At 36.1% G+C, this 14,779-nt stretch overlaps 1 protein-coding gene across 1 annotated transcript; it reads right to left on the bottom strand.

Moving 5' to 3' along the window:
* Positions 1-415: 415 nt before the first annotated feature.
* Positions 416-5,622, bottom strand: LOC106130980 (trypsin). Its single transcript, XM_013329943.2, has 6 exons — positions 5,327-5,622; positions 3,357-3,464; positions 2,547-2,667; positions 1,987-2,139; positions 716-844; positions 416-633 (listed from the first exon to the last, which is right to left on the bottom strand). Exons 1-6 carry the CDS (start codon positions 5,594-5,596, stop codon positions 416-418), a joined length of 999 nt encoding a protein of 332 aa, XP_013185397.2. The 5' UTR covers positions 5,597-5,622.
* Between the last annotated feature and the right edge of the window lie 9,157 nt (positions 5,623-14,779).

Here is a 14,779-nt window from a genome sequence, read left to right as displayed (position 1 = left end):
CACATTTTGTAAATAAAACTAATAAATAACTAATTATTACAATTATTATATTGTAAATCTTTGGCATTAAATGAATAATACTTTAAAATTAGATTCTTCATGGTGAAACATTATAATGTGAAATCATTAAAGATTCAAATTAATACGTTCTCTTTTTGTAGGTTGCGTTTCTTTTATAATTTTTCTTTTACATATTAACAGTTTTTATTCTCTTTTGTCCCATACAGTGTTTTTAAACATTTTTATTATATTTTCATTATACCAACATATAAGAATTTATCCATATTTATTTTTGAAAACACGTGAAAACTCACAGAAAAGGATTTCTTCATCATATGTCACGTCATGCGAACGGTACTTAGTACTTAAAAGTTGGCTTAACTCAACATAAATCTGAATCTTTATGTTCCAGTCATCAATAGCCAATTTTATGCCCCAATCCAGCAGCAGTCGCCCGCACCCAGTTCACGTAACTGGCGACCCTGGTGTAGACCCCGGGGCGCTGTTTCCTCGCGCACCCTGCGCCCCACGAGACCACCCCCGCCAGCTCCCAGCGCCCCCCCGCGCCCGCCTGGCACGCAAGCGGACCCCCAGAGTCCCCCCGGCAGGCATCCACACCGCCTGATAGGATCCCTGAAATGAATCATGAAAATTCTGAGATAGTTAAAAATAAAATAAAACAATGCACCATATTTTACACCTAAAATGAACTCACCAGCACAAATCATAGAGTCCAATATGGGCTGCTGGCGACCTCCAAGGACTTGGCTTCTTCTACATGTTGCCAGATCTAAAACTGGCACTGAAGCGGCTCTTAGAACTGGTGCGAAGGATTCTGTACCCTCTGCAATGAAAATATATTCCAAATTAGATTATAATATCTGGTCTTCTCATACTGTAAGAAGTTGGATAATTTAGTCATAGTGCACAGTTAGCGCATGCGCTTGTTAAACAACATTAGGTGTGGTTCCTACTTGGATGGGTGACCACAATTGTCACCAAAAATATCGCGAGCTCTGCGTTTATAAGAAGACATGTGAAGCCATTTCAGATGCCTTAAATGGCTGAAATGATCTCACATCAGAATTGGCCATTAACAATTAACAAAAATTTCCCATTCTGGACCAGATGATCCCCTGATGTTCACCCCTGGGAGTCCGTGGGAACCATTTCTACCCCCAGTCTTCAAATCTACATATACAACAGTGTACCAATGGTATCACAAATATACTTTTATTCAGTCATTTTCATTGAACGACCGAATATACATTTGTGTGTTCTTCCTCCAGGCGGTAATTCTATTGGGTCCTGACCTCACTGGATTGAAGTCCGAAGTGCACCTGTGACCACGATCAAGGATTGGGTGAGTCAGGTTTTGACAGACGATGGGTCAGCAACATGTCACTATTTGTATCTCAATTCCATCGCGAAGCCATACAGCTCAACGTGGCCTTTCAATCTTTTCGAGACTCAAATTAAAAATTCAAATTCATATTCAAAATTTTTATTCATTATAATATACTTCGTATCGCTTAATAATTGTCAAAACGTATGGTTTAACAACATTGGTTGACGTCAAAGTCGACGTCAAATGTCGACTGTTGGGTCTGTCTTCCTTGCAAGGGATGTACGTAACTATATGTATGTATTAATGTTTTGTCAAGAAGCTATTCCCATCTGACCTCCGCAAACTTTGCAGGGAGGGCTTATTCTATTCAGCAAATACCTAATTTTTTACAATGATTGTCTAAAATTAGACAACGAACGTATCTTGATCAAATTAAGGAAGTCCTGGTAAAGGGTCAGGTCAAAAGTACCCAAAACCGCCGAGCTTGCATGAAGAGAGTTATGAATGTGGATGAAGCGAAGGAAGTTTGCAGGGATCGTAGCAGGTGGAACGAGGTAGTCTCTCCCTACCCCTCCGGGAAAGAGGCGTGATTTTATGTATGTTTGTATGTATTGTCTTAAATTGAAATATATCTGTACCTGCCTGGTACCCCCAGCCGCTGACGGCGCACCAGCGCCCAGCGCTGTCGGCTGTGTCAGGTAAACAGATGGGGCGGACGTGAGAGTTGAACTGTACCCCGTGGCCTGATCGGGAGACCACTACTAAAGCGATGTCGTTGCTGTGAGGGCCACCTGCAATGTTTTAGGTGGATTGGTGTGAGGTAAAATAACTTTTGTGAAATAAGAACCGCTTACAATTGAAATTCCCTTTTTTTAAGTCTGTTTAAGTTTTAACACAATTTCCTTAGTGCAACAAACGCTTTCCTGAAAACCGCATCGAAATCGGTTTAACGTAACGCGAGATAACCGCGGACAAATATATATACGTTGGGGTTAAACTAAAAACTACCTTTTTTGAAGGCGGTTGAAATTAATCCCAATTCTTTTATCTTCTGACTAAATGTGGGGACGTATTAAGACTATTGGCTCTATTTACCCCACAAGGGATATAGACGTGACTATACTTATGTAAGCATGCATATAGGTATGTATCTTATCGATTTTATCAGTGAAATGTTTCTGAACTTGACGGTACTCACTCTTTCTAAACTCTGGATGAGGAACCACCTTCTCCGCCAGGAATCTGTTCTCGTGCTTGTCCTGCAGCTTCAGACGATGTTCTCCGACCACCAGCCTGATATGCTCCAAGTGTAACGGTTGCTGGGAGCAAGAGTATGTATTATTTTGAGTGTCCATCATGATTTAACTAAATTTCTAAAAAATAACCTAAAAATTTTATCTAACTTATAGATATGCTACCAAGAAGGTTCCACTCAGCTTTATGTCATGACATGGTCATGACGCTGCTTTTCAGCAGTTGCTTAAAAAAATATGGTCACGTCTATATCCCTTGTGGGGTAGACAGAGCCAAGATTCTTGAAAAGACTGATAAGCCACGCTCAGCTATTTGGCATAATGATAGAATTGAGATTCAAATAGTGACAGGTTGCTAGCCCATCGCCTAAAAAAAGAATCCCAAGTTTGTAAGCCTATCCCTTAGTCGCCTTTTACGACATCCATAGGAAAGAGATGGAGTGGTCCTATTCTTTTTTGTACTGGTGCCGGGAACCACACGGCACTTAAAAATAAAAAGTGCCATAATTGGATTTGTGGAGGTTATTCAGAGATACCTAGTAGCTACCCAAGATACAATATAGTATCCTATTATGAAAATAAATTCCATATTTGCCATTATTATAAAATTGATACAAAAAATTCAATCTTTTCAAGACTGTCGGCTCTGTCTACCCCGCAAGGGATATAGACGTGACCATATGTATGTATGTATGTGATACAGAAAAGTATAAATTCCTAAAGTATAAGTACTCATCTAAGCTCAAAGGACTCACTTTATCGAAGCAGTGGGCAGCAGACAGCACTAGCCGCTCTGCGATGACAGCGCCCCCACAGTGGTGTTCAAATGACAACTTGTCAGGGTCCAACATTTGTATCTCCACCTGAAATTACATCATACATACATATCATCACGTCTATATCCCTTACGGGGTAGACAGAGCCAACGGTCTTGAAAAGACTGAAAGGCCACGTTCAGCTATTTGGCTTAATGATAGAATTGAGATTCAAATAGTGACAGGTTGCTAGCCTGTCGCCTAAAAAAGAATCCCATGTTTGTAAGCCTATCCCTTAGTCGCCTTTTACGACATCCATGGGAAACAGATGGAGGGGTCCTATCCTTTTTTGTATTGGTTCCGGGAACCACACGGCACAATGGTACCTAAACATCATAATATAGTCACGTCTTTATCCCTAATGGGGTAGACAGAGCCCGAACAATCTCGAAAAGAATGTAAGGCCACGTTCAGCTGTATATTGATTGATGCGCCTGATTAAGCAAAGTCCATCAATTAATTTTGTCAACCGTTAATAATGTTAATTATACCTAAAAGATGTTTTATTTCTCGAGCAATTTGAATCTTTGTCAAATTTATTATAATCACTTACATTAATAACATTAAGATTTTGTGTAGTAACTACTGTTGGCTCTGACTTGCAAAGAAATGTGTTTATTTAATGTAGATAAACGTTTGAACCTTAGGTAGGTAATCTGTAAAGGCCAATCTTTAACAAAACGATCGAACTGTTTGATAAGAGAACGTCAAAAATTCAAAATGCCAGATTTGTAAATCGCCAATTTTTTGTAATTTGTCACAAATTGCCCGATTATTAAAAAGACAGATTTATCAAAATGACAGGTTTGCGAAATGACAGAGTACTAAAATGAAAGATTTCGTTCTAAAGACAGAGTTACTTTCGCATTAACCTTTTTCGAGGGTTACCTATATATTTACGAGTAAGGGTTTTCAGGACCTTTATGACTCAGTGACAAGAACTTTCCACTGCGCCAGAGACACCGTCATATCGCAATCAAAATCATTTAAATACAAAACATACAATTATCAATCATACCCATAATGTCGGTGCCAAAACGACAGATTGTACAGTTTTGTCGAGTTCATGTTGCAATATGCATTTATAGGTGCATAATCATTAAGTTGCTCAATATTGTTTGTGGGTGGGTTTATGATTTACTGGTTTTATACCAAAGAATTTGTACAACGAGTATAGTAGTTATGTAATTAGTTTATTTAACCTAAACTCTTTCTTTCTCTCCTAACTTTCATCTTTCTCGACAGCTCTTTGGCGCAATGAGACCAGAGTATGAATGAAAAAAATGGATGTAGAGTATGTGCTCACCTATACTAGTGCAAGAGTTGCGAAAGAACATTGAAAACAAAGGAAAATCGATTTCGTAGAAGCAGGCGAAAGTGGCCAATTACCTTCAAATTACAAATACAAAGGATAATTTCAAAATGGCGCGCCGTCAAATTTGCAGAACGCGCGCTTTTGTTTTGGCGCGCATTTGTGTGTCATTTAAACACAGGTTATGTAAGGTTTTTTTTCTTTGTATGAATAATTAGTTAAGTTTGAGTATGTTGGCAGCGACTTGATGGTAATTATGCATAGAGTTTGAAAAGCCACCCGTTATGAGAGTAGGTTGAGCCAGTGCCTAGGTTGTAATGAAAACATTCAAACACAATTTTTTTAAGCAGATATTGAACTGCTAACATGACTTAAATACTTTTTTGATTAGTCTTTTCACTTTTCTATTTAAAAACTAAAAATAGTATTTTAAGAAGCTTTCCTTAGCTGAAGCCGCAGGAAAGGCCACGGTCAAAAAGTTCTTCAAGCAAAGCTATAAAAATGTATGTTTACAGGATTACGTACTGTGAATTTTCTGTAACTGATGCGAGTGATTGAAAAACATAAGCACTTATCAATAGTATTTTTTAAGACTCACCTGCCAGGGAAATGCTCCATAAGGTGTTTCCGTGCCTCCAACAATCTTTCCAGTCCTTCGAGGGTTGAAGTCAACGGTTCTCGTACCACACTTAACTTTATCGTCTTTATCAAGTTTGAGAAAATTCTGATTAAAATAATTAGTTGAAAAACTCTCGAATTTTTTCGACGGACGCGTTTTATTTTTATAATATTCCATATGATTTATTCTGTGTAAAAAATAATCGCATTTAACAATGGCCACTAAAAAAAATAAAAATATAAATTTCATTTTTAATTCGTGCACTTCCACTCTTCAAATCGAACACGGAATCGGATACGAACGTATTTTTTTTTAATATGTCATGGCATAAACGCTCACACGTCGCGGCTACCAAAATCAGAATGGAGTTTATTGCTTTCGAACGATTTTTTTTTATTTCGCCGGACAAGGAGACAATGTCAGTATCTGAAACGCAGATGGGAATGTGTGTCAAAGAATTGATCTCGAGATGAATCCTTTAGATTTGGACAATGTGTGGTTGTTATTTAAATGGTGCTTAATATAGTTCGAAAACAGAATGTGTTTTGTTATTTTTCTATGTTTTGGGGTCAAGGTGAAAAATGCTTGTTTTTGTGCACTTTTGTATTGTAAACAACGTTTATTTATAGAGCCTTTCTCAAGAGCCACTTTCTTAAGCCATTAAGAGAACAATAAATTACATTTTCAATGGAAATAATAGTATTTCTTTCGTCAAAATAAATCTATTAATCGCAATTTCAATATTACTACATTTTTCAAAAGTTTTGCAGAAATTACGAAACAAAAGGCACGACGTCTATTAAAAAACGTGATAAGTATTTTTAAAATTAAAGCTCCCTAAAAATATCAATGTTGACTTTATACCCAAATCAATTTAATTATTTTAATTACAATATTTTCATGGAAATTCAACTTATCCGCAAGAATTATCTCGAAATCTATCTTCAAAACAAATCTCGAATGTAATAAAAAGTTGAATGTCACCCGAGAAATAGTTGACTAATCAATGTTTAATGAAAAATCGGAATAATTTAATATTTTTCCATTTTCATAACTTACCTATATCCTTAATTTATTAAGGGGGGGCTAAGGTTTGATTTTCTTATTAATTTTGGTTTGTATACCTATCTTAGAATTATTTAGTACTTAAATAGTTTTACATAATTGAAGTTTAGCAAAATTGACCATCGGTAGGTTATTGGTAAGTATGTAATTCCCATATTTATTTAAGTGATTAAATATTTTTGTAATAAAATTAGGCTCTTTAAAATATATTCATGTAAATACTGACGATCCCTGAAGTGTTGTGCTTTAGTATATTGGTTGCCAGTTCCAGTTCCAGTTGCCTGAATGTGCAGGTTTCCTCACGATCATTCTCTCACCGTAAGTGTATCAGTTAGCAATCAAATCGACTCAAAAAAGGAAATGGATTACTTGTTATAGGATTAGGAATTCCATAATTATGCTATACACTTGAAATTGATCGTTCAGTATTTTCGAGACCGTCGCTTCTGCACTTCTGCTTTTTATAAAAAAACGTGAAAGTCTGTGCTCAAATTCAAATTCAATTCAAATTCAAAATGTTAATACCTACATTATTTTGGGACATTTTAAACATCACTTAATAATCATAATAACTTATGGTTTCACAGAATTGGTTTGGTTGGAAAACTAAGTTTACTACGACCAAAGCGTCAGTGCCGAAGAAGCAATAAGTAACAAACTGTACTGCAGCATTTTCTCCAATAACTTCGCAATTATCCAAACTTAGAATAGAAATGTGGGCGAGAGAATACATTGTTCATTTACCTAATTCCCGCATAATGAAAACAAACAAATCGTCAATTAAAATAGATAAGGCTCGTATCTAATTTTCGAATAAACTAGATAAAACTGGAGTAATGTAGGTTTTTTTCGCCTTAAATGTTAACCCAGTTTGGTTTGCAGACATTAGCATTTTATCTTGTGTTTAACTTTGACCCATTATGACTGGAAAGGACAAATTGTACGACGCAGCAGGTGTATTTATGTACAGTCAGTAAAGATAATTTGTTAAAAAAATAGGTGAAAAAAATAAAAATGGCTTTCTTTTTTTTTTAATTTGACATTTTGAATTTTGACACAGAAAACGCTTCTCAGAGCCAAGACATAATTAGTAATAATTCACTTAGGAGCTACACGTTTAGTTAAATTGAGACTTGAGAAAGTTGATTTACACAGCTAATGCCAAACCATTGTCTAAATGAAACCCTATTTTATATAAAATAAAGTAGTTTACATTAGTCCGAGACAAATGTGGAAGTAAAAAATACTTTATTGTACATAACAGAATTATAGAAGTACCTACTTAGTATGACAAAAACAATAACGCACAGCATTGGTCTTTTGATTGCAGAAAAACAGTTAAAAAAATTATTGAAATATGAAAGATAATGATAGGGAAAGATTTAAGGTTTCACAGTGTGTATAACATACAAATAACTGAATAAAAATGTCTAAATATAAATTGTGCAATACTAGGTTTAAACAATTCTAATTAGATTTAAAATTATAATGTGATATTAAGTAGGTACCTTTAGGTATGTATAAGTTTGTATGTCTACTAATACATAATAAATGTTTTACAACATCCGAAAGGGTAAATATAAAGATCTGGTATACATATAAATTTAAGACCTTGTTGTACTCATATTATGCAAATAAAAGTTTGAATTTGAATTAATTTTTATTCTAACCGTACCCTGACCATACTTCACATAAGTTATGAATATGGCGCCAATCCACTACGAGGCCGATTGCATCACATAACGGATGGCACGCAGGCAAATATCTCTCTCATTTCATAGAGAAATGTCTTAGCTTATTATATACTAGCTGTGCCTGCGACTTCGTCCGCGTGGAATAGTTATTTTGGGCATCATTGAAGCCCTCAAGGATTTTTCACATTTTCCATTATTTCTTCGCTCCTTAAAGTTGCAGCATGATGTTATATAGCCCAAAGCCTTCCTCGATAAATGGTCTATTCAACACAAAAAGATTGATTCAATTAGAACCAGTAATTCCTAAGATTAGCGCGTTCAAACAAACAAACTCTTCAGCTTTATAATATTAGTATAGATAATGAACTAGGGCCTATTCCTTCTTGTCATTTTGTGGCAATCAAATTTCTTAATGAGGTTATTTTTGCCAGTCTTATTTTAGGTTTTAGTCAGTCCTCGTTATAAAATGTTCATCTTTCCTTCGCTATTTCTTGGTAGTTTTTGGGACAACATAAAAAGTCACAAATCCATTATTGTAACAGTCTTCAACACTCATGCTCATCCACGAATGATGAATAATCGACACTCAGAAATTATTAATAGTCTATAAAATAACAGTAAAAATAGTAGCAGTTTCCTACGAAAACTGAAACTGACGGGTTTGCATGAAGAGAGTTATGAATGTGGATGAAGCGCAGGAAGTATGCAGGGATCGTGGCAAGTGGAAAGAAGTACCAAGTCTCTGCCTACCCACATAATATAATATAGCACAAACAACATAACATTTGAGCTCCCGCCAAAAACTCTGACAATTTATGCATCTTGATTCACATATTCATATTCGTGTGGTTCCCGGCACCAATACAAAAAAGAATAGGACCACTCCATCTCTTTCCCATGGATGTCGTAAAAGGCGACTAAGGGATAGGCTTGCTAACTTGAGATTATTTATTTTAGGCGATGGGCTAGCAACCTGTCTCTATTTGAATCTCAATTCTATCATTTAGCCAAATAGCTGAAGCTGTGGCCTATCAGTCTTTTTAAGACTGTTGGATCTGTCTAACCCGCAAGGGATGTAGACGTGATTATATGTATGATTCACATATTAAAATTTCGTTAATTGTTGTCCTGTCAGTTTTATACACAATGATAGCTTTTTCCATATCATGCTGTTACTTATCCTGTCACTTAATTTTACACAATACTTAGGTAATAATTATAATTATTCTGTGGTTAAAGTGCATAATAATGTGTCACTTCCATCTGTCACTGTCATGACTCACATATTGTATGTAACTGTTACTGTTATTGAGATTTCATCTCGCCACAGAGCAAAGTAAGGTATAAATAATTTACTTTCTCAAAGAATGACATAAATCTATATCTACTGTGATATTATAAAGCTGAAGAGTTTGTTTGTTTGAACGCGCTAATCTCAGGAACTACTGGTTCGAATAGGAAAATTATTTTTGCGTTGAATAGACCATTTATCGAGGAAGGCTTTATATAACAACACGCTGCAACCATTAGGAGCGAAGAAATAATGGAAAATGTTAAAAAAAAAACGGGGGAAATCATTCACCCTTGAGAGCTTCAATGATGCCCAAAATTACTTTTCCACGCGGACGGAGTCGCGGGCATAGCTAGTTTATTATATAGGTACTATAATATTTTTCAGCAAGTAACTTCTAACACAAGTCTCTAACTTACATGTGTGGTTGATCCTGAATACCCGTAAATTTATGTAAATCATATGACCGCTCTAGCACTCGAATGAACCTTGGGACGGGCTGTTTTAAGTCGGACACCTTAACCGCTCGACCACCAAAGTCTGTTGAACATTGTCAACAATGCATTCACAATAATCGTGTATAGAATGTCAGTATGTCAGATAATATCAATAAGATTTCTATAGGAATCGTGGGCGGATGGAAATTGGGACAAAAGCATTGAAAGGTTAAAGGGACAATGTATTTTTAACTTTAACCGACTGTTTAAATGTTCATTTATTCATTCATATAGTCACGTCTATATCCCTTGCGGGGTAGACAGAGCCAACAATCTTGAAGAGACTGATTGATTACATTCAGCTGTTTGGCTTTATGACAGAATTGAGATTCAAATAGTGACAGGTTGCTAGCCCATCGCCTAAAAGAAGAATCCCAAGTTTATAAGCCTATCCCTTAGTCGCCTTATACGACATCCATGGGAACGAGATGGAGTGGTCCTATTCTTTTTTTTATTGGTGCCGGGAACCACACGGCGTTTAATCAACTGGCTGTTTACATTTAATTTTATAGTTTCTCAAATTTGCTTGGGGGTCTGATTAAATTCCACCTGGGTCATGTACATTGATAACATTAGTTTGTATACTAACCGATGCTCCTGCCGTGAGGATACCTGCACATTCAGGCAACTGGATGTGTAACCATGATCGATCCAATACGGGTTATATTCCCCTGCAAAGATTGCGGAGTTCAGACGGGAGTCACTTCGTGTAAAAACCTGACTCACCCAATCTAGGATCCATGGTCAAAGGCCTACCCCGGACTCCTCTCCAGTGAGGTGAGGATGCAACCGGGACTAAAGTAAGGAGGAAGTAAGCTCGTCGATTAAGAGTAATCTTGAACTGATCTTCCGTAGGTACTCTTCTTCCCTTTGTTATAAAAATGAGTTCACGCAGGAGGAATCGCGGACAACATCAAGTACATCTGCTTTCCTCGTCAATTGATTTTGAACAATGAACCTGTACTAAGAAGCGCCCACGCAGATTAGACAATAGGTGGATAGCAATACTAACCCAGTGACCGCATAGTACTGCTTATAGTATAAGAGCTAGTCGTATTAAAGTTTGTAAATTGAGATTTATTTTCAAAACAAGATTCAATGTAGGTAACCTATTACGAGGTGAACACTACTTTTAAATAAATCTTTAACAGTAAACGGAAGAAACTACACTGAAGTGTTTTCACCTGACGTCATATATCCTAAATACATCTAGATATTAAATTTAAACCATGAAGGAATACATTTTGTCTTGATTTTAACAAAATATGTGTCAATAATATAATATTTTGTCGATCTTAGTTTCGTTTAACAGTTTATCCTTCCTACTAGTTGCGTCCGTTCGGCCTCCATAGACAGGCACTACTCTCTGACTTGACATTTAGACGAACAAAGCTGACATACATACATACAGTCACGTCTATATCCCATGCGGGGTAGACAGAGCCAACAGTCTTGAAAAGACTGATAGGCCACGTTTAGCTATTTGGCTTAATGATAAAATTGAGATTCAAATAGTGAAAGGTTGCCAGCCCTTCGCCTAAAAATGGAATCCCAAGTTAATAATCATATCATATCCCTTAGTCAAAATTGACAGATTAGGAAAAAAAGACCATGGATTTGACAGAGAAGATGACAACTAGATAAGACACACCTTGAACGATCTGAAAATCTTTTTTTTTTATTGTGACTGACCCCTCAGACCCACAGCCCGTTGACCACTGATATAACTTATAAATTCAAAAGTTTGTAAGGATGTGTCGATACATATATGGGTAAGGCCGCCGAAATTGTCAATTTTTTTGTGTGACTTTTGGTCGCTTTTTGTCGAACTACCATTATGAAGATATACTCCATAAATTGTAAAGTATACCTTAAATATATGTTTACCATCGAAGAATAATATGATAGCCCCTACTGTTACTGTAATACCGGTGCAAAAATTCCAGATATAACTTGTTTGACGACAGTTTAAAATAAAAAAAGCGTTTTACTTTTGTGTTACATTTTTTTTTGTGTGACGAATTTATACCCATTGTTTTGATTAAAACTACCAAATAGCAAAACAAAGTATTAATATGGCATCACTGTTACCGACATATAAATGTAAAAAAGGCAGACAATGTTGTTTTGTCACAGGAGGCATTTTGAAAGTCCGTTACATAATTTGCTCTGATTGAATAAAAAATTTAAAATTGTGATTTTGAAGGTAAGTAACAGAGATTTGTTTATTTTTGTACCGAATTTCTATGCAAAGTGTTTTAAAGTGTGCGTGGAATCGCTCATAAGCGTCTAATTGTAATAAATAACCAAGTTATAACCAAAAAATATTTTAAATATTTTACTTTTGTGTTGCTTTTGTATGACATATGTGTTACGCTTGTATTACTTCTGTGTTATTGTAACACAAATTTACGTGTTGCGTAACACAATAGATTTGTAAAGCCGCATTCACATTCTGTGAATTGAAAGTCGTTTAGTTTAAATGGTGCTACCTACAATCTCCCGTTGAAATAATAATTATTGATGTTTGATTCCTCTCCGTCGTGCTTCTTCCAGCCAGATAAAATAGGCAAACAGAAAAAATATAAGTAATTGTTTTGGTTGTAGGTATTGCGTTATTTGAGAGCCCTAAAAAAATGTTTACCTAAGTATTCTATTTACTTTAAAAAAATATTTTCAAATTTACAAACCGCGATGAGTTAATTTTACTGGTCAATGTCTGTGGTACACAAGTGATATAAAAGAACCAAATATACGCGGGGTTTTTATATGTGGTTCAAATATAATGAATGACATTGTAATATGTATTAATGTTATTTACAATTTTGGTTGAAAATTACTTGTTATTGATCTTTGTCGTAATGAATCACATCTTTTCATTGCAGCCAAATCCCTGATGCGCTTCAGTTGTAACAGCTGTAAGGAATCCGATTTCTCCTGTCTTTCAAACCACTTAAAAGCTATTTCTAGAGCTTCAAAAGCTTCTGCGTGAGATGTTCCTTGACATTCACCCTCAGTGTCAGTCTCTTCTTTGAGATGAGAGCGGGAGTAAACATTCGGAGGCGCGTTTAAACTTGTCCCCACATGTCTAGTAGCGCGGTACTGGAGCCGTGACGCGAGTCCGGATAATCGGAATTTCGGATAATCGGGATTCTACAAGTTTTCCCTGCTAGTAGTAGTGGTATGTGCAGTATAACAGAAAGTTAGTTGTGTTCATAATATTTTTGAAATTAAAAATATTGGTAAAATTACAAAAGTCTTTTATTCAAACCCTTTTTTACGGCCTCTGTGGCGCAGCGGTAGTGCGCTTGTCTGTGTCACCGGAGGTCCCGGGTTCGATTCCCGGCCAGGGCATGATGAGAAAAGAACTTTCTCTGATTGGCCTGGGTCTTGGATGTTTGTCTATATAAGTATTTATTATAAAATATATCTAGTATCGTTGAGTTAGTATCTCGTAACAAAAGTCTCGAACTTACTTCGAGGCTAACTCAATCTGTGTAATTTGTCGCGTATATATTTATTTATTTACTTTTTCATTACCTACTTCATTTTTACTGCAGTTACTTACTTATATTCGTTAAGGTTATTTTAGTCACCAATCTGAAACGAACTTTACCCAAAATGTTCGTTGCTTTTGGGTTACATTTGTGTTATGGTAACTCAAAATGTCTTGTGTTACTTTTGTGATACAATTGACAATTTTCGCGGCCTGACCCATATACATATAGTTACGTCTATATCCATTGCGAGAGTGAGATTATTTATAAATTGAGATTCAAATAGTGTCAAGTTAATAGCTTATTTACGATAATAGCGCCTTCAAGAAGAATCCCAAGTTTATTAGCATTTCCCTTAGTCGCCTTTTACGACATTCATGGGAAGATATGGAGTAGTTCTCCTCTAAAGAGTAAGACCAAATAAGACTAAAAGTTAGCCTAGAAATTATAGGTACTATAAAAATACATAATCACGTCTTTATCCCTTGCGGGGTCGACAGAGCCAACGGCCATCAAAAGACTGAAATGCCACGTTCGGCTGTTTGGCATAATGATAGAATTAAGATTCCAATAGTGACAGGTTGCTAGCCCATCGCCTAAAAGAGGAATCCCAATTTTATATTAAGTATATCTACTAAGAGTTGAAGCTCGCAACTCCGTTTGCGTGTTTTTGGAAATACGAAGGTCAAGGTTATTAAATTTACTCAAATTTCGGTACATATTATAAAATATAGTACTCAATTTACAGACAATTTTTTTTTTACTGATTTGGTAGGAAGTCTGTATATTCCTCCTAATGTTATAAATTCGAAAGTTTGTATGTATGGATGTTAGTTACTCTGTTTCGCAAATACCACTGAACCGATTACGATGTAATTTGGTATGTAGGTAGCTGAAGAACCAGAATAACACATAGGCTACTTTTTATACCAGAGTTCCCACTGGATCGATTCCACGCGGACGAAGTCACGGGCGGTCTCTTTTATGCAAATAATAATGGAATTACACCGATCGCGATTGAAATATAACTTACCTACTTCCGTTTATTTTGGAGTACGGCAAACAAAAGCCACATACAAATACATACATACATATGGTCACGTCTATATCCCTTGCGGGGTAGATAGAGCCGAGAGTCTTGAAAAGACTGAAAGGCCACGTTCAGCTAAGCCAAATGCTTAATGATAGAATTGAGATTCAAACAGTGACAGGTTGCTAGCCCATCGCCTAAAAAAGAATCCCAAGTTTTTAAGCGTATCCCTTAGTCGCCTTTAACGACGTCCATGGGAAAGAGATGGAGTGGTCCTATTCTTTTCTGTATTGGTGCCGGGAACCACACGGCACACTAAATACACATAGCTGGTATTAACACAAATAAAACCATATAC

Source organism: Amyelois transitella, chromosome 30 (genome assembly GCF_032362555.1).
Source record: "Amyelois transitella isolate CPQ chromosome 30, ilAmyTran1.1, whole genome shotgun sequence".
Taxonomy (NCBI): Eukaryota; Metazoa; Arthropoda; class Insecta; order Lepidoptera; family Pyralidae; genus Amyelois; species Amyelois transitella.
This window is presented reverse-complemented; position numbering and strand designations above follow the sequence as displayed.

Coding starts and splice junctions, on each gene's coding strand:
- LOC106130980 (XM_013329943.2), bottom strand. CDS start 5,596: ATGAAATTTATATTTTTATTTTTTTTAGTGGCCATTGTTAAATGCGAT. Junction 3,465..5,326: donor ATGGAGCATTTCCCTGGCAG/GTGAGTCTTAAA, acceptor ATGTAATTTCAG/GTGGAGATACAAATGTTGGA. Junction 2,668..3,356: donor CTGCCCACTGCTTCGATAAA/GTGAGTCCTTTG, acceptor TCTTGCTCCCAG/CAACCGTTACACTTGGAGCA.